At 44.0% G+C, this 27359-nt stretch overlaps 1 protein-coding gene across 2 annotated transcripts in view; it reads right to left on the bottom strand.

Annotated features, from left to right (window-relative positions):
• Nucleotides 1–27359, bottom strand: part of LOC311503952 (ankyrin-1-like) — a 76834-nt gene that overhangs the window by 1877 nt on the left and 47598 nt on the right. Inside the window, exons 27-42 of one of the 2 annotated variants that reach the window (XM_084566877.1) lie at nt 25839–25993; nt 25178–25389; nt 24881–25088; nt 24447–24543; nt 24095–24323; nt 23028–23153; nt 22256–22378; nt 21062–21143; nt 10267–10341; nt 8933–9064; nt 8658–8801; nt 3494–4169; nt 3242–3404; nt 2882–2965; nt 1599–1682; nt 1072–1326 (exon numbers count right to left, since the gene is read on the bottom strand). In XM_084566877.1, coding sequence (XP_084423003.1) covers nt 1072–1326; nt 1599–1682; nt 2882–2965; nt 3242–3404; nt 3494–4169; nt 8658–8801; nt 8933–9064; nt 10267–10341; nt 21062–21143; nt 22256–22378; nt 23028–23153; nt 24095–24323; nt 24447–24543; nt 24881–25088; nt 25178–25389; nt 25839–25993 — 2845 coding nt within the window. Of the gene's footprint in view, nt 1–1071; nt 1327–1598; nt 1683–2881; nt 2966–3241; nt 3405–3493; nt 4170–4189; nt 8802–8932; nt 9065–10266; nt 10342–21061; nt 21144–22255; nt 22379–23027; nt 23154–24094; nt 24324–24446; nt 24544–24880; nt 25089–25177; nt 25390–25838; nt 25994–27359 lie in introns of those variants that run through there. The other variant, XM_084566878.1, reaches the window with a different exon arrangement.

The following is a 27359-nucleotide window of genomic DNA, read 5'->3' as shown; positions in this document are numbered from 1 at the left end:
TCAATGAGCTTAGACTTAGGGACAAAGACTGTTGGCACTACCGGAGAAACACACACATCACAACCACTGCAAACTGCAAAACACATATCCAGACAGCGAGATAAGATTAATGATTCTGCGATTTCTGCGTATCCACTCTGGTGATATGTGCTCAAAATGTATATAAAACACAGCTAAAGTCCTGGGAGTCTCATGAGGACAGAATTCTGCACAAAGACTTTGATTTATTTTTGCTTTCTCTCAACCGTCTCTTGCTCATCTTCACCAACTGCCTTTGCTCAACATATAAAGCTCTGAAACTACCGGAAGGCCTGACATGCACCTTTCCGGAAACGTATGTGCTGTGAAGGCTCCAAAATGCATTTCTTTGTTCGCATCTCTAGGACAAGCGCAGAAAATTCCCCTTCCATATGTCAAGACATGTCATAGTCATAGATGCATCATTGCAAGCATTTATACTTTGGTGTGTTGGCATCATTTTGTCATTACGCCTCTAAAATGCCAGTCAACGGGTCGCCAGCTGTTTTTAGTTTCTCTGTGTACTTTGGTTGGAACTGAGCGGCTAATGTTGGAGTTGGAGCTACGTTGCAGCATGTCTCTGATGAACTAGCCTCAAACTGCACATGTGAAGCACTTCCAAAAAGCGTTTAACAAAGGCAGCTGGACTTGTAGAGATTTCTGAGAAGGCGTTTCGCCACTCGTCCGAGTCTTCAGCTCTGATTTCATCTCTACGGATAAGCCATGACCTGGATGACTGAGAACCTTCACACACATGTGAAGTACTTCTCTACAGTCAAACTCTAGATACCAGGATTAATCAGGAGAATACTTTGGGGCAAATGGGCTTTAAATACGAATAAACCGTCCTCACTTGGGAGCCTATTAGTGTGTACTCTACTCATCCTTTCTGGCATGGACGAGTTATACGTTGTAAAGATCTGCAGGGTTGGGATTTTTTTTTCCACATTAGTCTACATGATTTTACTCTACATTCGGTTACAGGTTCATGCAGGTGTAAGTGAGCCAGGGTAGCTCAGACGACTAAGTCAGGCGGTCGGTTTTAACGGCAACCTCAGTTTTCCCTCTCTGGGCCTCCTCCTTGTGGCCATGACGAGAGCGCTTCCCCTTCTTCTTCCCCTTCCCCCCTGGTGCTGCTGCTGCTGCTGCTGCTGCTGCTGGTGGTGTTGAAGAAGCAGCATCTGCTCCACCTGAAGCTACACCACTACCACCACCATCACCACCAGCTCCTTCTTCTGCAATAATTTCGCCTTCACTTTGACTCCTTTCCTGCGAGTGCAACACTCGGCGCACCACCTTTCTGATCACCTGTAGGGGGCAGAAGCGTGTCACGGGGGGGTTGTGGGTGAAGCATTTTGAGAAAGGAAATGATGAAAAGAAGGAAGATGCATGGGCGTGTGTGTGTGTTCTGGTGTATGAGATGCTTGGTGATACAGTCTGTGTGTTACTATGTGAGAGTACTATGTGAAGCTAACAGATTCTAGCAACTGGAAACACTGTGTGTGTTTATTATGTGTGTGTGCCAGCAGTGGGATAATGATGAGGTAATGCAGGAGGAGGAGGATGATGATGATGGTTACTTTTCTGGTGACCAGATTTCCGTCTTCGTCTGTGAACTGCTCCTCGATCACAGACTCTCCAGGAATGTTTTTGGCCTCCTCTCCCTGGGGTGAAGGTTTGAATACAGATGGAGGAGTAGTGAGAGACAAGGGGGTGGGAAGCATGAGGCGGGAAAGGTTGCATGTTGGGTTATCTATGAGATTGTTATTCGTCTGTTGTCGTTTTTTTCAAGCAAATGGAGAAGCATTTCCAGAAAGACCTCAGCCTGCCTGTCACAACTGCACTGCAGTCTTTATACATGCACAACCAGGGTAATTATGATTATTATTTTCATTACTAGAATGGTCAGATTGGTTAAAAAATATATCTAGAACTAAATGACCATTCATAGGTCGTATTCATGATGCAGAACTCTTTACATAGAGCTGGGAAGGAAGCCAATAGTTTACTGTTTTACAAGCATTTATTCTATAGAAATATAAAACAAAATGTTTATGATTCAAATTCGGCTTCAAGTGGAAAACCAAAAACCAAAAAGAAATACACAAAATTTCACTTGCAACCGTCCGTTGGAATGACTTTTCCAACCAAATCCTTCGTGCACAAGCAGAACCAAGGCAACACCGCATTTAACAAGACCACACAAATGTATTATTATGCGCTCAAAAGTCAAACCGATCAACAATCTATTGATTAGTCGCCATAAAATAAATCAGTTTTCATCAATTTTTTTGCAGCCTTCCGTAAACAAGTGTAAACATTTGTTGGCGTAGCCTTTTGCAGTTGTAAATTGTCTTGTTGGGTCTAGAAAACATTGTCAGACTAAGAGATTAAATGATTCCCTGAGAAAATATTCAGAAAATTAATCAAATTTAAGTTGCAGCTCGTATCTTGTTTGAATTAAGACATTAACTACCACCACTTTAGCCCTCGTGTGTCAGAAGGCGGTTGGACACACTCAGATCTTCTGCTTCTGTGGAAATCCAGCCTCAGAATGACTTCCAGGAGCTACATGCAGTACACCAACCAGGAAGAAACTCCCAAACCAATCAAACCAAACAGCATTTCTGGGAGTGTAGAGGCTCACAGCAGCAAACAGTGAGTAGCATGTCATGCTATAGCAACTGCAGTCTAGTTTCCATCTCAGCGCAGTGTACTTTTTCAAATATGTTCAGAACATTATCAAAAGGCAAAGCCAGTTTCTGCACATTTTACAAGCACTGCTTCTTCACACACTTGCGCAGAGTCACGCAGCTTCTGCTACACTCGAGCGAGCAATCTCCACACACCAGGCCGCACACACCTTGAGTATGACCCGTCTGCGGTACACCCTTGTGGTGACAGTGGTCTCCTCGTCAGAGCTGGACTCCATCGGTCTAACACCCCGCTGGTGAAGGCAGCGTGTTGAAGTGTACACATAACATCCATGTTGTCAATTAAAGACTTAGTGGGCACAGTCGTAATACCCGTAGTTAGGGCAGGCTCTTAATCCTGGGCTGTGCTTTGGAGCCTTAAACGTTTTAATCCCGCTAAAACCGAAATTGATTCTTGAAAGGCTTTAGACAACAGCACATGAGGATTTGAATGAATCCAAAATGCATTCAAAGACTTTTCAGTAGATAAACTGTGAGCTTAATTTCCCGTCTGGAAGAATGACTCTCACCTGGACTTTGTGCTGGGACCTGTCACCTCCCTCCTCCCGTCCTCTGCTCGGTCCCGCTGTGCTGCTGTCCTCCTTCTTCTTGGCCTCCTTTTCCTTCCCTGCCTCGGTGTGACCTCCATTCTGGGCCGGCGGTTGCTCCAGTGAATCGGCTAGACTGTCAGGACTGGAAGAGTGGAGCATGGAGGTGATTATATCAGCGTCTAGACTCACACTGAAGTTTTGTACAGAAATACGAATCAGATGGAATCCTACCTGCCCTCCTCAGCGCCGGGACTGTGGCGTTGAGCTGCCGACTCTACGGTTGCGCCAGACGTCTCACTTCTCCAACCTGGAACTGAACAAATGTCTTTTTCTGCTTGGCGTACTTGTTCAATGATGGCATTCACCCTCTCTTCCGTCATCTCCTCGTCCTCCACGCCTCCTTCCAGCTTTATATCCTCCAGCAGACTCTGCAGCCTCTCCTCGGTCATCTCCTCTTCGTCCTCCTTTCCGTTCCCAGGACCGGCGTCTGAGGTGACCTCCTCTTTTAGGTTTCCTCCCAGACTCTTCAAAACAACACCTCCCTCTGCAATCAGTTCTTCTGCCCCCTTTCCTGATTGCTCTACTGCTCTTCTGTCATTATCCGCTCCGGGTCTTTCTTCCTCAGATATCCTTCTATCTCCGCCGGTCAAGGCTGTGTCTTCAGCCCCAGCCATGGGCGGCTTCAGCCCATTGGAGCTGGGGCCCGGGGCCACCGTGGGGGGGTCGCTGCTGGAGGTACTGGTGGTCTGAGTGAGAGAGAGGTCGCTAGGTCTAGTAAGCACGGTCTTGCTAGGGGACTCTACGCTACCATCGCCCTCGCTAAAGAAGTCGTCTGAGTGCAGCGGGGTAGGGGGCACGTAGTTGAGTTCTGTGGGGGTTTTCAGCTCCAGCTCTATATTCTGGTATCCTGGGTGGACGGCAGGAGTAAAGGATTAGAGGCCGAGAGGTTCCAAGAGGGACGAACAGACACAAAAAAATACGTGAGGAAAGAGGGAGGGGAAGGAGAGGTACAGTGGTGGAAGTGATGAAATGAGAAACACTTGAAACATTTAAGGGTGGCATGTGTTCACAAGTCACACGTTTAACCTTAACACATTAATGCTGCATTTACTCTCTACCTGTGAATCCAGCACAGAGCAACGTTAGCCATCATTTAGAGGGGAGCTTGAGACTCTCTCTAGTTCTGGGCGTTGTCTGCCCAGGACTAGACAATGGAGTTCTTTAGTTAGCGACTAGCTGGTGAAAATAGTGGAGGACTTAGCAGCTAAAGAGTCGGGTATCTTCCAGGGATTGAGAACAAATTAGAGCTAAAAGAAGCGTGAATGTTGGACTGCTACTCTGTATCTAGCCTGAAAGCCAGCCCAACCCAGGATATTGGTCTGGGGTTGCTCCGTTGAGAACGGATTATACTCGTGCACAGATTTGCTTATGCGGTTGACGCATGAGATTAACAGCGACATACACGTCATCTGAGCAGATAGTCCTCAATATCCAACTTTTTTGTCTGTATCGGTTAAAAAAAATTCTTTGTAATGAAATCATGTCAGCGTTGTTGCGTTTACATCTTGTTCCTGCTGCTGCCATCAAGTGGAATTAAAAATACACATGTTTAAATGAATCCATATTAACATGAACTCCAGTGTGACTTCTGAACCAGCTCCCCAGAGAAGACAGGACAAGATCGAAAATAGATGGTAACAGAGTATAAAACGTACCCTAAAAAGTTAACATACTGTTTTTATAAAATTTCCACAAACATTATCTGCAATGTCCCTAAAAGTGGCACTTAACTAAGTCAGTAGTTTGGTAAATGCACTTCAGCGTCAAGTTTTGTAACATAAATTACCATGAATTAAATGCGTGAAATTTGTGAGGAAGGACTTCGTTACAGCACCTCAAAACACAATCTTCACCAATGCTCATTGTCAGTAACCACGTTAGTTAACGAGCAAAAGGCTTGAGCGTTATTCAAGTAGCTCGGTTGTGTTGATTTAAAGAAAAAAGGCGGAGAGGAGCAGAGCAACCGTCTAAATGTAAACCTCGGGAACCGAACGATCCCGGCGGAAGTAAGGAGGGATACCAGGAGGGAGGGGAGAGGTTGGAGGAGAGACAGGGGGAAGAGCTGGAGCTGGAGAAGGAGAAGATTGGGGTGGGGGAGAGGGAGAAGCGGTGGCGGGATGTGGAGATGAAGAGGAGGCACGTATTAAAGAAGGAGAGGGCAAAGGAGGAGAAACTGGGGAATGAACAGGAGGAGGAGATGGGAAGGTGGGAGAGGAAGGGCCAGATAAGGAGAGGTGTGGGGGAGTAGACTGAGAGGCAGGATGAAGAGGAGGGGAAAGGACAATAGGAGGAAGCGAGGAAGAAGGAGGAGGAGGAGGAGGCGAGGGCAGACAGAGGGCAGAGGGGGAGAAGTGAGGAGGAAAGAAGAACGAGGTGCCGGTTAAAGGACTTCGAGGTGAGGACGGAAGAGAAGAGGAGTAAGTCAGGGTGGAGAGGTGAGGGAGAACAGGAGCGACAGGTAGGAGGTAAACAGGAGGCGTGGAAGGGGGAAAGGCAGATGAAGGAGAAGTGAAAGGTGTGATAAGGCTGGGGAGAGAGGGATGAGGAGGAGGAGGAGGAGGAGAAGAGACAGAGGTAGTGTGCAGAGGGGAGGGCCGACGCGTTCGGGGACACAGGGGGAACGTAGGACTTCTAAAAAGTTTCGGAGCTGTTGCAGTTATCACAATTCACAAGGGACAGAAAAAGAAACGAAGAGCACGGTTAGACAAGATGAAAAGACAAACACGAGCATGTAGCGTCAAAACCAAAGTGGTCAGTACGCAGAGACAGTGAAGACAGTGAACATGTGACTGATGAAGGCTGAATTGTTCAGGAAGCTGCAGAAGCGGAAAAGATTGCACATCAGAAACATGGGTTTGCTTATCTGGGCCGATAAGCAAGAGGAAGCTTCTTAGCGGTAGCATCGTTCAGAACAGTTCATCACGGGATGGTAAAAAAATAGTTTGAAATCTTGAGGACAAAAGTTTGTTGAGCTGCAAACTAACTAACTGTCATAGGGACTGTAAGTGGGTGGGGGGTGGGGACGTTGAAAAGAAGGCTTGTTTAAATACTGAGGTCCAGCTGTGCACCCTCTCTAAGAAAAACTCCAGACTACTTTCTTTGTATATACAGCACATGTTGTATATAATCAACATTAAAGCGCGACGTATGTCACCAAAGCATTGACCAGTCTCACATGATTCCCATGGGAAGGTTGAGCGCTGCTCTTTTGCAGAGGTGAGATAAACAGGTGTACATTCACAAAGCCAGTCAGTTCGTCTTCGTGCTAGTTAGCATTTGCTGTCTGAAGTGTTTGCCTCTTTCAAAAACAAAGACTTAGAGGCTCAGGACTAATTGCTGGCTTATATAAACGCACATCTGGTCAACCTTCCAAATCTCCACTCAAGAGCAGCTGCCTACTCCGTGCAGCAGATATGACAAACTAGCTCTCACAGAAGTCGCCTAAACCTGTCAGCTCCCTGAAGTGACTTGCGGGGAAGTTGTATGTGTCTCATTCTGATCAGCAGCAAGGGTAGCAGCGCAAGCTATGATTGGGTCCAGAAGCTGCTAGCAAAAGGTAGGCATTGCTGGGAATTAGCCGGTTAGTGGTGCTCAGCGCTGTAGAAGTTAGTTGCTCAGAAGCAAGAAGAGGAAGAGGTAGAGGAAGAGGAGGAGGAGGAGGCTGGAGGTCTCAAAGCAGGAGAAGCTACAGTGGAGCGTAGAGGCTGGGAGGCTGGGAGGCTCGGAGGAACCCAGGAGATGACAGGTACAGTACAGCTAACAGCGGCGACACAGAAGCACAATTATACACTGCACACTTTGAAAAAAGGTGTTTCATTTTCAGCTCATCTCAGAGTGTCGCTGTGTTACGTGGGCACATCCTGATCCAAAGGGACAAAAATAAATAACATAAAAAACACTCCTGGATGTGTTGAAAAGGCTCCACCCGTTTAAAGAGTGTTAAAAGTGTATCGCTGGGAGTCAACGACATTCAGAGCAGGCAGCCTCTCACACAGAGCCACAGCCATGCATTTTGTTGATTTATTCTTCTTTTTTTTTAAATTTCAAATATCGGTTTCGCTTGAAAGTCATCTTCGCAAAAAGATCCTCTCGGTTCCGCTGTTGGTCAGAGCAACGGGAACACCGATCCTTGTGTTAAGATGACTTTAAGAAACCTAAATAGACAGACTGGGAATGAGGAGCATCTCAGAGCTTTGTTTCAAAGTGTGCCTCTGGTTAGCGAACTAACCCTGATTTCACCGAGGCTCTTTATCTCCTTGTTTCCTCAGACGACAGATTAAAACATATATTTTTATTATTTCTAAGGATTTGCATGGGCAAAACTAATAGCAGCAAGCATACAGTTAATGAAGCGATGGAGGAAGAAGACATTAATATGGACCTTCAGGTTATTATTATTGAAACATATAGCAGCTATTAATGTAGTTGCTTAAAGCTTACTACTTTATATCCTTTTATTAATATAAAATCTGCATCTGTAAAGTGATTAGCACCTATAGATGTCAGATTACTCTTTTAAATGGAGTGTTTTCTGTAATTATCCACGGCAATAAAGAGGAAAATCGCCTCATGACTTGCAATATATCGACCACAAACGGCACATTGTCAAAGTCCTGAAATGGCCCTCGGTGTATCCGTCACAACCACTGATTACTGCCACATTTCACGTTCTTTTGAGAGGAAAGAGAGAAATGTAGAAGGAGAGAGGAAACATACTGCTTAAAGCGACCATGCAGTTTGTTATAAATTGGTTCTTATAATTATGTTTTTATGTATTTCAATCAAACCAATCTGCAGAAGATAAACCTGTGTTGTACCCGAGGTCAAATTTCAAAAACATACACATAAACATAACTATTGTTAAACCAAATTACAAACCAGTGCACGGCCCCATCTGAAAAACGCACACCGTCAATCTTGTCGACAGGATTACCAGTACCTTTATCAGATGAGATGCCGTTCAGTTCCTTCATCATGCTTTTGTACATTTTACAAAAACAGTCTCATGCACCAAAAGTGGTACAGATTTCCCTGCACTTAATTAAAATCAAATAAGTTTAAAGATCTGTCACTTGTCATTATTGTTCCAATGACTGAGTGCTATGAATGAGTCGCACTGCCCAGTGTTGGAAGACTAACAAGCTGACTGATGCTATTGCTACCTGATGGTCCGTTAGCGCCTAATTAACTTCCATTGTTTGGTCGAGCCGGATTGGTTCCGTTATTTGTTTGCACCGTCAGGTCTGACTATCTGGCTGAGAGAGGAGGTGAAGAAGGGTGAAGGGACAGACTGAGAGATAGACTGAGAGTTCAGCTAGGGTGGGCTACACTTTACCATCGGACTGATCCGGGAATACTGCGTTATCATCGGCAAAGCAGCGTGTGCCTGAAATGTTACCGTAGTCAAATATGGGCCCTTCCAGCAAAGTCACAATATCCAACCGATTGATCTTAGTCAGCACCGCAGTTAAAGCATCCGCTAGAGAGGACGGAGAGAGAGGGAGTCAGGTTGTAGCGCCACAAAACATTCATATTATTTATATAGATTATTGTTTCACATACTCTAGCAGCTATTCAGCCTAATATCTTATATACATGAGCTTTGCTTACTTGTGGCATTTTTACCGTCCCTGTGCACCCATTTCTTTAGGAGCATGAAGCTCTGTGCTGTCAGGGAATTGGGGTTCTCCACTCTGATGAAGTTGATCTCTTCCACAGAGAACTCCAGCTCCCTGGCCAGCTCTGTAACAGCAGCAAAAAATTTTTTATTTTTCTGTAGAAAGTACCACCGAAAAGGACCAAAATTCACATACAAGTTAGGTGGTGGCTCACAGCATCATAGAACATCAATAAGGATGTGAGAGTACTTTATGAAGAGGAGCTGCTAATGCACAGGTTGGTTTGGCTCTAAAATTAGTTGACATACAAAAAAACTGCAATAATAATGAGTTAGAAAAGATACCTAAGCGTTGCAGATTATTTCACAGTTACAAGCTGCATTTGATTGCTTCCTGAAACAAGAGGCGACGGGCATAAAACATCCGCTCTAACTGCCAAAATGCTTCCTGTCCAGACAAGAGTACGGCGATAAATCTAAAAACATGGGAACATGATGTTCAGCAGATCGACTCGTTCACTGCGGCTTTGCAACAGGAACACACATTAAATATGGATTAGATTCCTTTCCTTGGCTCGCTCGCTCGCTCACTCAGTCAGTCCCGGCACAGGACAGACAGGCGCGGCGCGCGGCGACAACTATTCACACTTTAGAGGATGCCTCCGAATGCGTGCACACACATACACACACACGATTACAGGGCATCCACACCCAGCCGCTCACATGCAGGCTAGTGCTGCAGTGCAGGTGGTCAGGCTTGGAGCAAACTGCAGAGGCCACGCCTTTATCGTTGCTCACATGCAGTATACACATAAATCCTCTTAATGTTTCTCTCCAATACATTTAAACACACAAATGCATGTAACACAATTTGTTCATTATAATTAGCAAAACATGTACTGCTGCACATATTTTTCACTTCCCAAATCCTTTTATTTCTCACAGTGAGTTGAAAATGTTTAACTTTTCAAAACAATCCGAAGGTTAGAATATTATCTGAGTTTTCTAATATCCCAGATGATGTGTATGCGAGTATAAATGCCACTGCGGTACTGCTCAGTCCAGGATATTGTCATAATATTCGTCCACCAGATGGCAACAAACACTGTAAAACTAATCCTCTCTCAGTGCTCTTTAAAATGCACCTAATGAATCCTCTCATGCTGCATGATGGCCATCAAGTCCAATGGAAAAACTGAGTGCAATCACACGAGCACGAGAGCTGAACTGATTGAGATGGAAATGATTTTCTCTTGCGCTGATTAGCACACATTAGTGTTCCGGTGCTGGTTTTTAGAGTGAAAATGTGAGGTGCGTTTCGACTCACCAGTCCAGCTGAGTCCCAGGTGGTCAGCTACTATTGCCATGCGAATGTCTGTTCTCTCACAGGGACTCTGAGGGCCTGTGAGAGGTAGCAAGGAAGGGCAGGATACAAACAGTTAGTGTGAGATTATGACAGGAATCAAAGAGTGTGCTTCTCAATAGGAGACTCACAAAAATAGCTCCCAGAAGGAATCAGTGACATTTAATGAGAGAATTGAATTGGGATTGTGAACTGAAAGTTTGTCTGTTTGGGACTATTGATACTAAGACCTACTAAATAACTAGTGAAGTGACTACCTACTTAGTTAAATTAGACTTTTTTTCCCTTCCACTGATGTGAAGTTCATATTAAACCCTGTTGTGTTGGTGTTGGAACAAACATTAAGACCAACTTTAGCTCACCGTCCCAGGCCTCACTTCCGGAAAAAAACAAAAAAAAAACAAAACGCTTTTCTGGCCAGACTCTCCTTCAACATTTCAGTTTAGCTGTTGGACATTTCGGAAAACCTTCTGGCAAAAGGTTGGACTAGAAGATGCCTCTATCATAATCTGTTCATTAAATAGATATGAAACTAAAACTGGATACTGTTACTACCACCACCTCTACGCTCACGAATTAAAGCTAATGTATTGGCTCTGAATAGAAACCAAAATGTGAGATGTGATGTTGGATGATTTCTTGTCCAGGAGCCAAACTAACCTTCATCCCTCAAATTACCATTCTATAACTATTAAAATGAGTGTATTTGATTTATTTTTTCTCCATTCATTGAACCTACGTAGGGATTTCTATACAATGTTAACTGGACTAGCTTTAATGTTGCGGCTACTAGAACTATGAAGGGACTGATAATAGTATCAAGGATCTGAAAGGCCAGAAAAGAAAAACTGAAACCATATATTCACACTGAAATGTTTGACGTTAAGTAGTATTAGAATTAGTAAAAAAAGTTTAGAGAGTTTTGTATCACGTCACTAAAAACACACAATCTACCACCAGGCAACATTCCCTCTCACTGATAAAAACAATTCATCGCTTCGACTTGAAATCAAAAGTCATCCAGCTTTCCCAACCACTTCTGGACGACTTACTACACCGACACACTCTTGACTGTCAAGTTCAGCTTATGAATTGTTTTCACCGCACCACCACGTGATATCTACAAACCAGGCAAGCGGACCAAAAACAAACACAAGGTCATATTTCCCCAAGCAGTCACTGACAACCGGGTCTCGGACATGTCCAGAGTGGAGGTGATCGGTGTGGTGTGTTATGTCGTGTGGTGAGGTGCAAACCTAACTTCATCTTTAGTGTGAAAGGAAACTGGGGGATGTGCAAGGTGGACCCACTAGTGGAAAAGCATACTCACTCCCAACTCTTAAAACCAAACTAAAAGTTGTTCTCTGATAATGAAGTTCTAGTTCATAGGCTACGACCCTTTTCTTTCTAAAAGACCTAATTTAGTTTGTCGTAAAGCTGCCACTAGCAGGACATTATTTTGATGAGGTAATTAACTGACATCCTGTTTCCTCACAGATTTTGAAATATGAAATAAAACCTCTGGCTTGATCCAGGGAGTCCACAGTCAAGACTTTAAAATCTATGTCTATCAGACAGCACAGGACACAGATAACAAGAATGACAGGAAGAAGAAATGACAGCTACAGTTACGTCACGTCACAAAGCACCCACAACAGCTACATGCATCCCATAGAGTAACGTAAGCGTTCAAGAAAGAGTTTACAAACTAGTCTCGTTCTCCGTGACAGGAGCCGTGATTGGTGGATCAACCTGACTCCCTTCCTCCTTCTGCTCTTGCTCCTTCCCTCCAAGTGTCCGCCTACTCTTCCTGCTGCTCATCCTCCTCCTCCTCCTCTCACTGCTGGCCTGCTCAACCTCAGCTCTCACATCTCTAGCAGATGGTGTTGATGTGGTGGTGCAGGTGGACGTGGAGGTAGAGGTGCGTGAAGTGCAGGAACTTCTAGAGGTTCTAGATGGTTCTGACAGGGAAGTGTTCCTGGTAGTGCTGAGGCTGCAGCTGTCCTCGTCCTCAGTGGGCAGTGATTTTCCCTCTAACTTTGCTTTAGCCTCCTGGGGGATCAGTTTTTCCAAAGGGGGGGCAACATAACCTCTGACGGAACTCGTTTTTGTGTTTTTTGAGAGTACTGCACTGTTTTTTCTTCCTGTCTCTTTTGCGGTACCTCTACTGGGGGGCTTTGTTAAACTGTATCTGTGTTCAGTGCTGAATCTGCTTTTTGTTTGCTGCTTATCACCCTTGGCTGTTTTAATACTCCTATCACTTATTGCAGATTTGGTTGTAACCTGCTTCCGCTCCTGAGAACAAGACGGGTATTTAATGGCTTCCATCACTGGGATCCTAGACTTTGGAAATAAACCCTGAAAAGGGTCCAATCTTTCCCTGACTTTATGCATAGTGTGTTTCCTGATTAGGAATTTGTTTTCTTGTGCCTTGTGTTTCACAATTGGTCGACTCTGATTGCATAGTTTTCGGCTGGGCGCCCTCAGTGGTAACCTGGATTTGAATATCTGGCCTTTGCTCTCTTTGGCTTCCGTGTTTGTTATTGCTACACATGGAAAAGTCCTGCTTTCCCTGTTGTTTGCCTCTAACTGGCTGAAGGATGTTTCAATCCTGCTGACCTCCTGCAGAGTGGGTGCCGAAGAGGACAACAAGTTGAACGCAATACTGCCAGGCTGAAAGACACCTGAACAGACAAAATGGGTATCAGGGATGTTGCTACTGGCATTGCTGCTACTTGTTTGGGAATTCCTAACCTTTTGTGAATGGCCAGAAGAATAATCTGTGCTCTGTTGGAATGTACCTGAAGGAATTCTGTTATTTGAATGATCTTCTGTGATGCAAGATGGTTTATTATTCAAACTGTTCTCTGTAATGGTTGATGTAATTAAAGTACAATAATCGGCATAGTTTGATGTTGCAGAGTACAAACTATCTACAGTTGTTCCTGAGGTTATGTTATTAGAACAATTTAAGGTGCTTGGAGTTCTACATGTAGAAGTGTTATTTGAAGCAACTGAGGTTTTATCATGTGACTGCTTGAATCCTGTTTTAAAAGTGGAGAATTTAGGCTCCGTATTGGAGTCTCTGCACATGCTGTAACTCCCAGCCGCATTTGATATTTCTAGTTGAACAGTAGTAGTCTGGATAGAGACTTGGGGGACTGATAAGATATTTGTAGGATCTTGCATAATAAACTGATCCCTGTGTTGTGAGGAGGCATCAATCTCTGAGTCCCTGACCCTGTACCTGCCCGCTGAGTAGGAATGCTCACCAATCTGAAAAAACTGGAGCCTCTCCTCCACCATGTCCCTCTTGCTCATGTCAATCGCACCACTGCGTGTCATCTCAAACATCTTCCCTTCATGGAAGGGGAATGGGTTTGGCTCGCTCGTCGGCGTGCTATCGTCCGTTGGTGTTCGGGCTGGGGTAGTATCTGGTGTTGTGACCTGAGACTGGTCGTCGACGGCCGATCCATAAGGCTTAGGCTCACCATTGCTTCCCCGTGTCCCTCCCATGTCAACGACTTCTTCTTCTCCACCTTTACTGGGCCAGGGGTCAAAGTCCAGCCCTTTAGTGGCCACAGTCTTAAAAGGAGAGTTAAACTCCTCTTCTAACTTATAACTAAAGTAAGTGTCTGAAAATCCCTCTTTATCAGAGAGTTTTTGTTCCTGACTTTTAGCTCCATCTTTACTAACACCATCAGACTGAACACCATTTGAGGGTGTATCCTTTTTGACAGTGTCCTTTTGACATTCCTCTGGAGTTTTCTCCTCTTCAATAACCTCTAGTTTGGTCTGGGTAAAAGAGCGGTCACAGGACCTATATGTGTCTGTCGCCCAGACATCTCTCCGGCTGTCTGGGAGACCAAACAACCGTAAATCTGCCTGCTCACACAGGCCATCGTCCTCATCCTGAAGTTCATACCCATCAAGGGAGTCTATTTCAGTCGCATCTGTGTCATGAGAGAATTCAGCCGTTGTGGCTATTGAACAATCAGTTATTGACTGATCATTTCCATTTTGTTCATATTCATAATCATCTCCTTTGCCATTAGAACCTTTAGATCCGTTGCTGGAACCATTGGAACCATTGGTCCCACCATGAGGTTCTTTGTTATTTCCATTTTTGTCATGTTTTTTCGATTTAGCTGTCTTTTCCTTCTCCTTCTTCTTCTCCTCCTCCTCTGGAACTTTGAAAGAGAATTTCTTACAAGGAATCGGTTGGAAGATTGACTCATCGTCCCCCTCGTCGTCATTTGATTGACTGTCATCTGCCCCAAGGTTCACCGGGGAAGGTGGTTGTATCCGTATAATTGGCTCGGTCAGCAGATGCTTGTCATGTTCTTCCTGTAAGTTCACCTCCATCATTTCTGTCTCAGTCTCTGAAGAGGCGCAGGAACCTTTCCTCTCTGTGTCAGAATTTTCTGAAACTGAGTCCAGAGGAGGAGGGGGAGGGAACTCAATATATGCAATACCTTTATCTTTTGAGACTTCTTGCCTCTCTTGCCCTATTATTTCATCATGCATACCAGTGACTGTTATGTCTTGCTGGTTGAAATTACTAGTTAAATCCTGCTGGTTATCAGTAATTGTTCTTTCTTCTTCGTTGGCATTAGCTAGGTCAGCCTGGGTAACCCGAACACCAGTTTTACTTTCTGGTAGGGTCTCAATGTTGCCCTGATCATCTTCCTCTAATTCCTCAGATACTTCCATAATGGGACTTGGTTTCCCTGTCAGGAATTCCATTAAGCCATCAGGGGTCTTACATGTGAGCTCATAGCTGACCTCCTCAGAGCTGGGGGTCTCTGGAGTAATGGGGCTTTTTCCTGAGCTGTCAATGAAAGAGACCTGTTCTAGTGTGTCATCTTCTGGGCTTATAGGGCTAAGTGCTGAATTTGATTTCTGTTTGACTGTGTACACTGCTCCCTTTGCTTCCCTCTCTGCCTGCCTGCCGACCTGGACACTGACATAAACAGGCAATGTTTTGATGCCCTTGAAGTTCTTTGGATCTTCTTTGGTTGTTATAGCAACAGGAGGGGTTATGACTTTCTCCAGCATTTCTCTGGGACTAGGAAGATTATTGGAGTTGGAATCTCTGGGTGCATTATCGAGAATTTCAAAGGTTAGATCTGTTTTTGCAGGGGTCGGTTCAGGACTGAGTATCTTGGTTTTAGCTAGAGTAGGTATCTGTGAGGGTTTAGTTAGTGTCTGTTTCTTTGTGAGGTCATTATCTAAAGCGGAGGGCGTTGTTCTTACAGGAATTTGGGATTCTGTCTTTTTTCTGAGGTTTTTATTTAGTGGTTCCTCTGCATCTTTCTTCAGCACCTCAGCAATAATTTCTTTGGAAGCAGACTCAGTTTTTGTGATTTGTTGGTATTTTTTAGCATCACTGACCTTTTCTACTAGTTTAGCAGTGTCATGGAGGATGGGCATCTGAGCTTTCTGAACATTTATGCTTTCTTTAATTTCCTGAGTAAGACTGGAATGAATAACTTTCCCTTTAGTAGTTGCTTTATCAGTCTTTGTTTCATTAATTTGTGGCAAGGCTTCTGGGATGTTTTTGTTGGGCAGCTTGTCAACTTTTGTGAATTTAGGCGTTGACATTGAAGCAGGTTTACTGCCACCTATGTCCTTCTCAACATCCTTTTTAGGGCTTCCTTCTTCTGTTGTTTCAGATTTTGCTGATTTTCCTCCTGCAAACTGATAAATGGGAAGCTTGCTCTCCTGTAATTTTTTAATTGAAGGTTTTGGCTGCACTGGAGGAGGGATTTTGGTTGGACTAGACTGACTTTGAATAACTTTCTGAGCCTCAGATTCAAACTTCATTCTCACGGCACTTACTTTAGATGTTGATTTTACATGAGCAGGGGAAGAAGGTTCAGACTCGCTAGTCTTAGTTTGTCTAATTTTATCCTCACTGGTATGAGATAGAACACTTTTCTGGGGACTGCTTGGTAAGCTGGAGCTTTTCTTTTCAGCAGTTGTGGTGCTGCCAAACATTTTACCAACTGACGGCTCCCTGAGTTTGCTTTTGCTGAAACCCTCTTCTCCTGCCTTAGCTGTTTGCTGTGTTTTCTCGGGGCTGCTGCACGCTGAGCTAGGCCAGGACCTTGGTTCCTTTGGCTCTCGTCTAACAGGCTTTTTCTCAGGGGACTGCAGCTCATCATTGAGCTTCTCTGTTTTGTCACGGAAGAACTGTGATACCTCACTGAGCTTTTCTTCAGCTTCCTTTACAGTTTGGTCCACCCTATCCTCATAAAGTAGCTTTTCCCTGTTTCTGTCATGTTTATCCTCTGTGAATCGCATCCAGACTGCATGTTTGGGGCTGCCCTGTTCTGTGGAGTAATGGAGCACTGTCACTTTATCAAACTGAGATGGATCATCCCTGTGCAAGAATTTACCAGATTTTGGGGAACCATCTTTTGATGACTTAGAAACAAACTCTCTTTTGGGGCTTCCATGTTGCTGACTCATACTCTCAGTACTACGGCTACCGCTTTCCTCAGAAACTGTGTGCCGACTTTTGTCAGCCACCATTGTTGAATCCTCTGCGTCAGACTGTGGCAGTGATGACACGTCAAGTTTCTCTGAGAGAAGCATTTTCTCAGCAAACCTATATGACTCGCCTCGAATCTCAGATAGCTCATCGTCACAGTATTCTATTGAGTGTTGGCTCAATAGTTTCAGAGCTTTATATGAATCATCTGCTATCAGCTGGGCAGAACTAGGTCGACTGTCCTCCTCCTGTGACACAGGGGTATTAACGCGGGAAGTTTCCAGGAAGGAGGGCAGCGATTCTTCTGCAGTAAGCTCCTCTTCTTCTTGTTGGGCTTCATCATAATCAGTAAGTTCCTTTATTCCACGGTCCCCTTTGTAGACATAAAGCTCAGGATGTTTCTTGGTTTCCCTGATGATGAACTCAGTCGGCTCTGCAGAGCTGTGGCCCTTTTCAATATGAACTTCAATTATCCTTTCGACTTTGGGTTTCGATTTAATGTCTCTATCAAGAAATCTAGGTGTTAGTTCATCACCTTTGACAGAATCCTGGCTAGCCTTGTGCTCAAAAAGGCCTGCCAGTTCCTTAGATGGGTCCCTGCCTGACTGGAAAGCTTTCATTATATCTCTAACTGACATGCCCTCCTCTATCATTTCTGCACCATCAGTGAGTTGGGGCTTGTGATAGACCATACGTGTAGTGGTAGTAATATGAGTTTCCTCTTTAAGACACATGCTTTTGTTCATCATTGAGTCATCTTCTGGCATTTTCATCTGCATGGCTTTGCTAGAACTTGCTGAAGCTATTTCTGGCTCCATAGCTGGTGGAGCAGATGCAGCCTCCTCCATGAGTCCAGGCTCACAAGGATCATCGGGCTGTTCAAAGCTTCTAATGTGGACCACTTCAGTCCTGGTCTCAGTTACACAGGGAGGGATAGGTGAATCTGTGAACAAAGGCTTAGGTCCTGTGCTTTCTGCACTTTGAGGAGCAGAGGGAGTCTTTTCACTCCTGGTCTCAAACCCGCTGTCTGACAGCGGACTCTTATCCTGCTCATGAGAAAGGTCCTCGGGTGATTCTAATATAGTGTCCGACCCCTGATACGACTCTGCAAGTTTGCTTAAGTCCTTCTCTGAGGGAGACCTAAGCATGCCTGAGACTGGTGGAGGCATTTTTAGTTTGTGCTCTGGTTTGAGAACACGTTTCTGTTTCTCTTCTCCTTCCCTTTTTGCCTCCTCCTCATACCTACATTTCAGCTCTGCCATTTTTGAAAGGGAGTTGGCACCAATGTCATTTGTTAAATAATCTACAACTTTTGCCAACTCTAAGTCTTTGCCTGACATGGACGGGTGCTTTAGCAGGAGGGTGTTTTCATCAAAAGGTGGATAACAATCTAAGAGGGCACTTCTTTGTGCCTCCTCAATTTCATCTTTGGAAAATTCCTCCCATTCATCCTCGGAGGCTTTCTCTTTACCTGCAATGGTCTTACCTTCATTTATGACATCTTTCTGTAATATCTCACTGACTTTGACTAAATCTTCTTTCACTTTCTCCACAAGAGTAAATGGCTCCTCATCCTCTAATTTAGCCTCTTTAGGAGTGCCAGTATGTGATGTTTGTACAGTTTTAGCTGCTGTCTGTGTGTCTGTTTGTAAGATAGCTGTCATTCTGATTAGATCTTCTTTCATGTCTGCTACATCTTTGAGTATCTCCTGGTTGGAAGCTGCCGTTGGATGGATGATGGGTGGAGTGATAAAAGGAGGGGATTTCAATTGGGACTTTAATTTTGTTGCAGTAACACAGGAAGACAAAGAGGAAGAAGACGAGGATGAGGCACGGGGGGAGTCGGGAAGCGCCATTTTGAGGGACCCGGGCCCTGGTTTGACAGGGGGGTCTGGGATGACGTTAACCAATGAATAAACAGGTACGGTCATTGTATTAGATGAGACTGTTGAGCTGGTGGGAGCAGTTACGGATCTCAGAGAACTGTAAGCAGAGCTTGTTGTTACAGTTCTACGCGAGGAGGTCAGTGATTTAAGAGTGCCATAGCCGGAGACAGAGTATGAGTCTATGGCTTCATTTATGGCTGCACTGACACCAGAGGTTGCTGCCTGGGTGGTGGCCTGAATCCTCTCCTGAAGGCTGCTACTTCTCTCTGAGAGTAGGCGTGAAGAAGGGGAGGATGGTGTGGAGGAGGAGGATGGATATTTAACCGGCGAGACTGATCCATTCATCATGGAGAATTCTGAGGGAACCGTTGTCTGGCCAGTTGAGGAGACAGATGAGAGGGAAGTCCTCCCTCCTCGTGATGAAAGTGTTGAATCAACAGACGTTTTCAAAGAAGACAGACTAGAGGCGCTTTTAACAGAAGAAATAGGAAGTACCCCTGCATCTGTCACGATTGTGGACCCAAGGGCAGTTTTAAAAGGCAGATTAGAAGTGTACATATTGTATGGCGTCTTCTGTGACGGTGCAGGAGGAATAGGAGCTGAAGACCTCTCTGGTATAGAACCATTGGGTACTAAGTGAAGTGGAGAAGTCCTTGATGTGTACGCTGAAGCAAGATTTTTGATAGAAGCAGGATCTGTGGCAAGTTTACTTGGACTTCCAGAGATCTGGACAGGGTACTGACCATGCTGGACAACAGTTTTAATGGGAGACGGCATAGTCCTGTATGACCTGATGGGAGATGAGGACGCTATGTCACTGACTGATTTAACTGGGGACGACTGGGTGGGCGGTGGTGGTGGAGCTCCAAGTGTTAGTTTAATAGTTGCAGGGCATGGAGGTGATGGGGCTGAGAGGGGCCAGGTAGATTTTAATGGAGAAGCAGCTGGTGAGCCGGCCGGTGAATCGGTACAGGTGATGGAACCCCCCACTCCGAGGGGCCTTGTTTGGCCAGGGACGGTAATAGGAGCAGTCGACCATGGTGGGTAAGGTCTGGTTGGAAAGACAGGTTTGTGAGGGTAACCAGCAGGCAGTGTTCTTGCGGTTGTGCTTCGCTCGACTGCAGTTTCTTCAGGTGAATTTATAGAAATAATGATGAAGAAGGAATGGCAAAAAAACAAAACGAAAAACAATCGAAAGAATGTAGAATAGTAAAGATAACAGAAAATTATGTAGGGGAAGAAAAGGGACGAACAAAAATGTGAAAGGAGAGACCAGAGGAGGAAGAGTTGGTCAGTGATGCAATCCTAGTATTAAGGAAGGAAAAACAGCAGTTTTATGTGCTGAGGTAATATATTTGAGTATTGACTTAAGATGGATGGGGTTATTAAAAGAAACAGATGTGTTCCTGTGTGATTCAGGATTGGACGATGACACAAACAACAACAACAGCAAAAACAACATAAGGAAAAAACTGAACAAAGCACAAAACGCAGCAAAGTAAACTTCCAAAGACAATGGTGTAGACTAACAGCTGACAACGGAAAATGGCACGACAAATGCACCTGGGTTAACACAAAAACAACTTCTCTCTTTGGACTTCAGATGTTCAAATACCAGCATATGGATTCTGACTCTAATCTCAATCCGCTTTTAAAGTGCCTTTTATCTGTTTGGTCCAAAAAAAAATGATATGACAAATTCCTCAAAGACAATTTAGACGCTACGATACAACAGAACCAAGGTCCTTTTTTTTTGTTTAGAAAACAAAAGATGAGAAAATGTCCTCCCAAACTAAAGTTTTGGCCCATTTTGTCATGCAGCATCCAATCGGTGACAAGCAGAAATTGTGAAAAACTGAAACACTTGAAAGAAAGCCAAACTCAAGACCTCTAACATGCATTGTTGTCCCACATAAAGCTGCTACATCATCACAAAGCCAAAAAGAGCTTTAAACTCCGAGGGGACAAATGTAATACAAATAAAATTTTACTTTGACCTACTTCCAAAATGCCTGTTATGTCGGTAAGTCAAAGAAAAATTTTGGTGCATTCAGACTTGTAAAACTCAGCAGTGGAAATCAACCAAACAAACCCAGAAGAGGTACAACTCACAACGTGGGCAAGCATGGCACAGAAACTTAAAAACCACTCATTGACCCATGCAGAAAAATATGTACCATGTTGATAACAAGCATGTGGACAGTGTATGTATGTAGGATGAGAAATATGTATTTATTACATTGGGTAAGTCACATCTGTCTAAATATTGATCACGCATTTTACAGGTTAATTAAAAGTGTTAATCAACTACCTTAACTACGAATCTTGGCATTATTATATTCATCAAAGTTTTTGTTAGTGAAGATGTCAAACTCACTCAGTGCAGGCTCGGCCAGATAGCTGTAGCGCTTACGTAAGGCTAGGGATGCAAAGGTATGACGTCGTTCTGGCTTTTCAGTCTGCAACAATAGCAAACAAGACAAAAACCTATCAGTTCTAGGTCACCCTACAGTCAATAGTGCTGCCAGCGGAGCAGCATTAGGACCCTGTAATGTCAAATTAAAGCAAACCCTGTAGTCTGCATAAAAAAGTCCATATTTAATTGCAGAACTGCAAATTCTCCTTAAAGAGTATTCACTGCACTGTCAATATTGGTACTATGACTTACAGTAAGGGTTACTATGCCAAGCTAATCAAATTAGCTTGAGTTACTCATGATGAATCACAAACTTTAGATTCAAATTTGTTAAACCTTGACTTAAGGACAAGTGACCTCCATAGTCACTTGTGTCACATACCGTAGAGCGCAGGGGATAAGAACATGAAGCAAGTAATTTTTCATATTTACTGTATATCATGCAAAAACTGAGCTGCTAAATGTTGCTTTGGATGTGGAAAGCTTGTATTGCCCATGTAAAAGCGAAAAAGATAAGGCTATGAAGAGCAGAGCGGGGCCGCTATAGATCTAGCGCAGAGGAAAGCACATGGTGGGGAGGGTGTGGTTTACCTCATCCTCGGCATCTGACTCCATTTCCTGGTTCCCAAGATGCATTGCAGAAACAGGGGGGAGTAACATAATGGAAAGCAGGGGGGGAAAAGAAACATCAGGGTGTGAAAAAGGAGTGATTGACAGAAGCTCCAACGCAGAAGAGAAGCGACTTTGGCAAACGAAGCAAAAAAAAAAAAAAAACCCAAACAAACACACGCACACAAAAAAGTAAAGCGCCAACATTCAGCAGCAGAGACGGCAAAAGAAGTCAAGCCACGAAAAGCCAGCCTGCTTATCTAAAAACTGTTTTGCGCAGAAGCCCTCAGCCAAAAAGCATGTCATCCAAATCAAGAAGGAGGTAGGAACATAATGAAACAGCCAATGAGAAGAATCCACTGCATAGGTAACCGATATACATAGAGAGAAGCTTGAAACAGATAAAAGACACAGTGGCGGCAGTTTGGCCAAAGTCTTTCTCTGTCTTTTTATCTTTCAGTGTTACTGGTGGGGCCTAAAATAACCCTGACCATGAATATGGTTATGGACGTGACAACGGAGAATGGTGAGTTCACACTGCCTTACCTTTTTCACCGCAGGAAGTGTGATGTTCAGGTTGCACACAGCCGTTTGTGGAATGCCTTTCATGGTCTTACACTCTTTCAGGAAAGTCAGACGGCCACATGGCTCCTGACTGGGATCTCTAACCTGAAGAGAGAAGATCGCTTCTTTATGTACTCTTTTCTTTTATAGGGTTATTATTAACATGGTGCACTCAGGAAGTTTTTTTTTGCTTGCTTCTCTGCAACTGTGTTTCCCGATCATTTTTTCACACATTTCTGCACTCATTAATTCATTAATGTCTGAAATTTAATGTCTGAAGCTCCAGAAAGTTTGAACTTACTGCATCTTGTACAGCCCGCAAAGTCTATTTGAAATTCAACAGAAAACTTCAACTAGGATGACATTTAATTTTGCCTTCATTCTTTAGTCCTAAATATAGGTGGTGTTGTGATAAGGTAGTGTCTGATCTAATGCATATCCTTTAAACATTAACAGAGCAGCACGTGACGCAATAGGATCGATTATGGAGAGTTAATGGGTAGATCAATGAGACGAGGCTATTTAGCAGCGGGAAAGGGAACTGGGTTGTACGTTGACTCTATATGAAACTAGAATTGATTGGTCGGAGGAGCAGAGGAGGATAGAACTCTAAGTTTTTGTCTCATCTGGAGCGTAATTTTAGTAACTTATAAAAATAAAGTTTTGTGACACTGATTTATAGAGTTTCCCGCTCCACGTTCCAGCCTGAGCGGGAGGTGATAATGATGACGGAGTGTGCTGTATGCTAGGGTACCTTGACACAGAAAGGCAAACGGTTCTCCTTGAAGGCGTAGAAGTTCAGAACTAACTGCTGACCAGCTTTGGTCAGAGGAGCCAGGTTTCCGTAGCAGTCCACATAGATGGGCCGTCCCTCCAGAACCTGAAGTGAAGACAACACTCATAATCAACTAAATGAAAGTTGAGAGAATTAGCAATTTATCTCGACAAGTTTGAAACTGGCTTGCTCGGTGTGAAATACAAACATTTATAACGTAGTAAACTGTTGTGTTTTATTTTATAGAACACAATTTAGAAAAAGATGCTTGGGATAATCTTGAACTGCAGCTATTGAACAGTTTATCTAGCAGAACACAGTTTACAATACGATCTGCAGCACATATCACATAGCATGTATCTATGTAGCAGTTTTTAAAATATACTGCTACAAAATTAACCTCTTAAAACCTGCGCCTCCTGCTTGAAAATTTAAAATCTGAGTATATCTGAGCATCTACAGAGTTTATTTGTACAATTTATGTCTCATGATAAATGTTCTTCACTTCTAAGTTTACTACAGAGGCATACAGATCAGATTATATGTTACTGGGTCAGAGAAAATGAAGATAGAACACAGTAGAAGTACCTGTACCAAGACTGATGCTGAAAAGCTTTAGAAGTTTTAGAGAGCTTTTAGTATAAGCCAGGTTTAGGTAAGCTCTCCAAATGGGCAATTTTGGCACATCTGGGGACCATCTGTATTTCCAATGTCCCCTAGTACCAGAGGTTGCACCTCCACTGGCCTTGCAGAGGGAGCGCAAGTGTCTTTGGCTTATGCATGGGTTTAATTACCATAATCAGCCAAGCATGGCAAAGCACAGCTAAAGGGGCCTGAGGAATACCAGGGCGTTCCTTTAATTTGCGTGATTAGACTCTGCCAAAGTAGTGTCCTAATTCAAAGTACACATCTGACCAAGTGCAGTCCAAACACCTGGATGTGTTCTTGCCATGTCCGTTTTAGCAAGGATGTAAAGTACTGCTAGTGGATGATACAGCAGCAGTAAAACAAATATTGAGTAGACTAATCCACATACGACTGCGTACCTCTATGTCTTTGCTTCTGGCCACCTCCTCAAAGTTCTCCTGCTGCTCCAGGGTTTTGTCCACCTTGTCGTCCGTCATACAGAAGCACCTCAGCTTGGACTCCACTGGGTCGTTCATCTTGGCAAACACAACAAACTTGGCCATGTAGGGCACGCAGATCAGCTCCCTGTACAGCTGCATGGCCAGGCCTACCGTCTCTGGGATCTGGTGGCAGTCGGCTAGCCAGAACCTGCATGGGTGGCAAATGAACATTTCAGTCACTGATAAATAGAAAATAATTGAGGGAATGACACTAACCGTTTCAGAGGAGGTTCTCTGTAACACCGTGAGTAGCACATATGTTGTGTCTCACCTGGCAGAAACATTAGTCGTGAAGGAGACGCAGTCGTTGACGAACGTGAGAGGGGTTGTGCCGGTGATGTCTTCCCACTGTGCTGGTGACGTACCACCTGGTAAACAGTCACACAGATAAAAATGAATATTTAATGCTTTGGCATGTATTACATACAGGAAAACAACCTGGACTTAGATTACACTGACATGTTTTAAGTCAAAGTAAACGTTGCAGATGTTTGATTGGCCCCAAAACAACCCCAAACACACAACCAACTTAAAAACAGCCACCTTCTATACGGGTTGTTACTGCTTAAAGGTGAAACTAAACTCTTACATCTTTGTTGCATGTCTTTCTCGGGCTCAAAACTGACCTATACATGAATAAATACCTTCTTAAAATATTGGCCAAATTGTCCCTGCTTTTCCAAAAGTACAGCATCTAGCTCATACCTGTAATGCTACAGAGGAGGCGGAGGCAGGGAGTAGAGTCTCCTTTGTAGCCGTTGGTAAGCCCCTCCCCTGAGAGGGGCGGGATTGGGATTGTCATGGTGATGGGCTTGTGGAACTTCCTTCTTCTGGGCTCCACGGTAACAATGGGGCTGAAGGTTGCTCGGTTACCGAGGATCTTCTTCACGGCCTCGTCAGGCACTGGCTGGGCCTGGCGAGAGAAGAGGAGATGGATGAGTGACGTGCTACGTTGATAATGTTAAGACAGATAAATTGAAAACTTCAAATCCCTCAACTCACCTGCAACCCAACCTTGATCTTCTTGGTTAACGCCCCTTCGGGGAAGGAAGCCTGAACCAATGGCACGCTGCGGCTGCACAGAGTCCCACCCTCTGGTCCCATCTGATTGGTCTCTTGTCTGATCCGAGACACTACAGCAAAGTATTGTGGGAAGTCCTTGGTGATGATGCGGCAGATTCTCTTCCTCTCCAGCTCATCGGGACTGTCCAGTTCTACACGAAAGATAAACACGTGCTTGATTGGAAATCGTAAATCAGTTATTATCCAAACCTTTAGAAACAAGTCAGTGTGTGGTTCTCCAAGCTTCAGACTGAATCGCATGCAGCCACTTTAATTATCTTCATCCTACTTGCTATAATCATCTTTATTCATTTGTTTTGTGATTGCACAAATGGTGTTCTTTAAAAATATACCTTATGAAGTAATTGGTGTTGTTAACAACCAAGCAAAAGACAGAATAAATGCTCAATAGCAATGGTTTCTTAGAACAATACAAGCTTTCCTTGTTCAGTAACCTCCCACTGTGGTCCACCACTGTAACTCGTCTAAGGAGTCCCTTCGGCTTAAGTATGAAATTTCCAATTTGTATTGTTCACAGTACGTCTCTGTGGAGTCACGGACATCAGCAAAGCAACACAAAAAGCTAAACCCAGTGCTTCACCTTCATCCATGCCGTTGAGGAGCTGGTTGAGGTCGTCAGTCTTGCAGTCGTACAGATGCTCCTTCCAGGTCTCTCCGTTCTCACTGCGCAGCAGGATCAGCTCTCTCTCGTGGCCTCGCATGGAGCCAAAATGAGGGATCTCCACTATTACAGGCCTGGTGAGGTGCATGTCATGGAAATATGGTTGAAATAATCATTCATTTCTGACTGCAATGATAAGTGACTAATAAACCAAAACATAAAACTTCTACTCTATATTTGTCTTTAAAAAGCCGCTCAGAGGAGAGTAGAAAATTAATGGTGACTCTTCCCAGCAGTTAACACTGGCAAAAAATAAACTGTATGAACTAATAAATACACACTGAGCTGCTGCAGAGGAAAACAAACATTTCTAGAAGCACACAGGTATGAATGAACTGTGCTCTGCTGATGACAGTGTCTCGGCCGTGCTGCAGGTCGATGGGACATTCAGAGTGAACGTGACTCGACACAACACAAATGAAATGCAATGGAGGGGAGGGAGGAGAAAGCTGCACAGCCCTTACTTCAACAAGACATGATAACAACACAAGACAGAAAAGATGAACAACCTACGTGATCAATATATTCATTGATCACCTCCTTGAAAATCCTGATGAAAAGTCGACTCCCAATATGATGATATTTCTTGAAAATACTTTTTTCTTAATCAGTTTCTTATTGTGAGAGATGGAGTTCCACAGAAATACTATTACTGTTTTACATTATTATTTCTTATTTTAGTTCTTATTTTAGCATGGTTTTAGATGAACTGAGGTTGCAGGTGGAAGTGGACACATTTTTTGGGCAGGTTTGCAGAGTGATCTTTGCCAAGATCCAACACTAACTAACTGGTTATATGTTATAGGTAGAGTGGGTTCTCCATAAACCAGGGTCCGGTCCCCGGTACATGGACCACAAGCTGAAGTGTCCGTGAGCAAGACACTGAAACCCGAGTCGCTCCCACTGCTTGGTGCTGGTAAATGAATGAGTGCATTTGTGTGAACAATTGGGTAGATGTTGAATTTTGACTCTAAAGCTCTTTGAGTACGAATAGGTAGAAAAGCATAAGATCATTCATTATCATTTATACACAATAGAGACTTTGCTTCCTGTATTCAGCTGCTTCTACAGCTCCTACAAGCAAAAATGACACAATTCTGCAACAAGACATCAGTTTCTCTTTCCTAAATCTCCACTACATCCTTCTGTTTTAAGTGCATTTTGGACTGATGAGAAAACAAATCACGAGGAACCACTAAAGACCAAACAAGCTGTCTACAATGGCTGACAGTGTGAGCCACCTCTTCAAATACCTCCTGCAAAGTTGGAAAATGGCCATGCAACCAGCTTCTCCGTAACTGATTGTGTCGGTCCAAAAGTTCATGTTAATTATTGTGCGCGGCGTATACTTCTGCGTCAGTTTGTCAGCCCAGACCCTACGTAGACCCTAACGCCTGACGTGCACCTCCCCGGAAATGTAACTACAGACCACAAGAGCTG

This window comes from Chelon labrosus, assembly GCF_963514085.1.
Source record: "Chelon labrosus genome assembly, chromosome: 19".
In the NCBI taxonomy this organism is placed as follows: Eukaryota; Metazoa; Chordata; class Actinopteri; order Mugiliformes; family Mugilidae; genus Chelon; species Chelon labrosus.
This window is presented reverse-complemented; position numbering and strand designations above follow the sequence as displayed.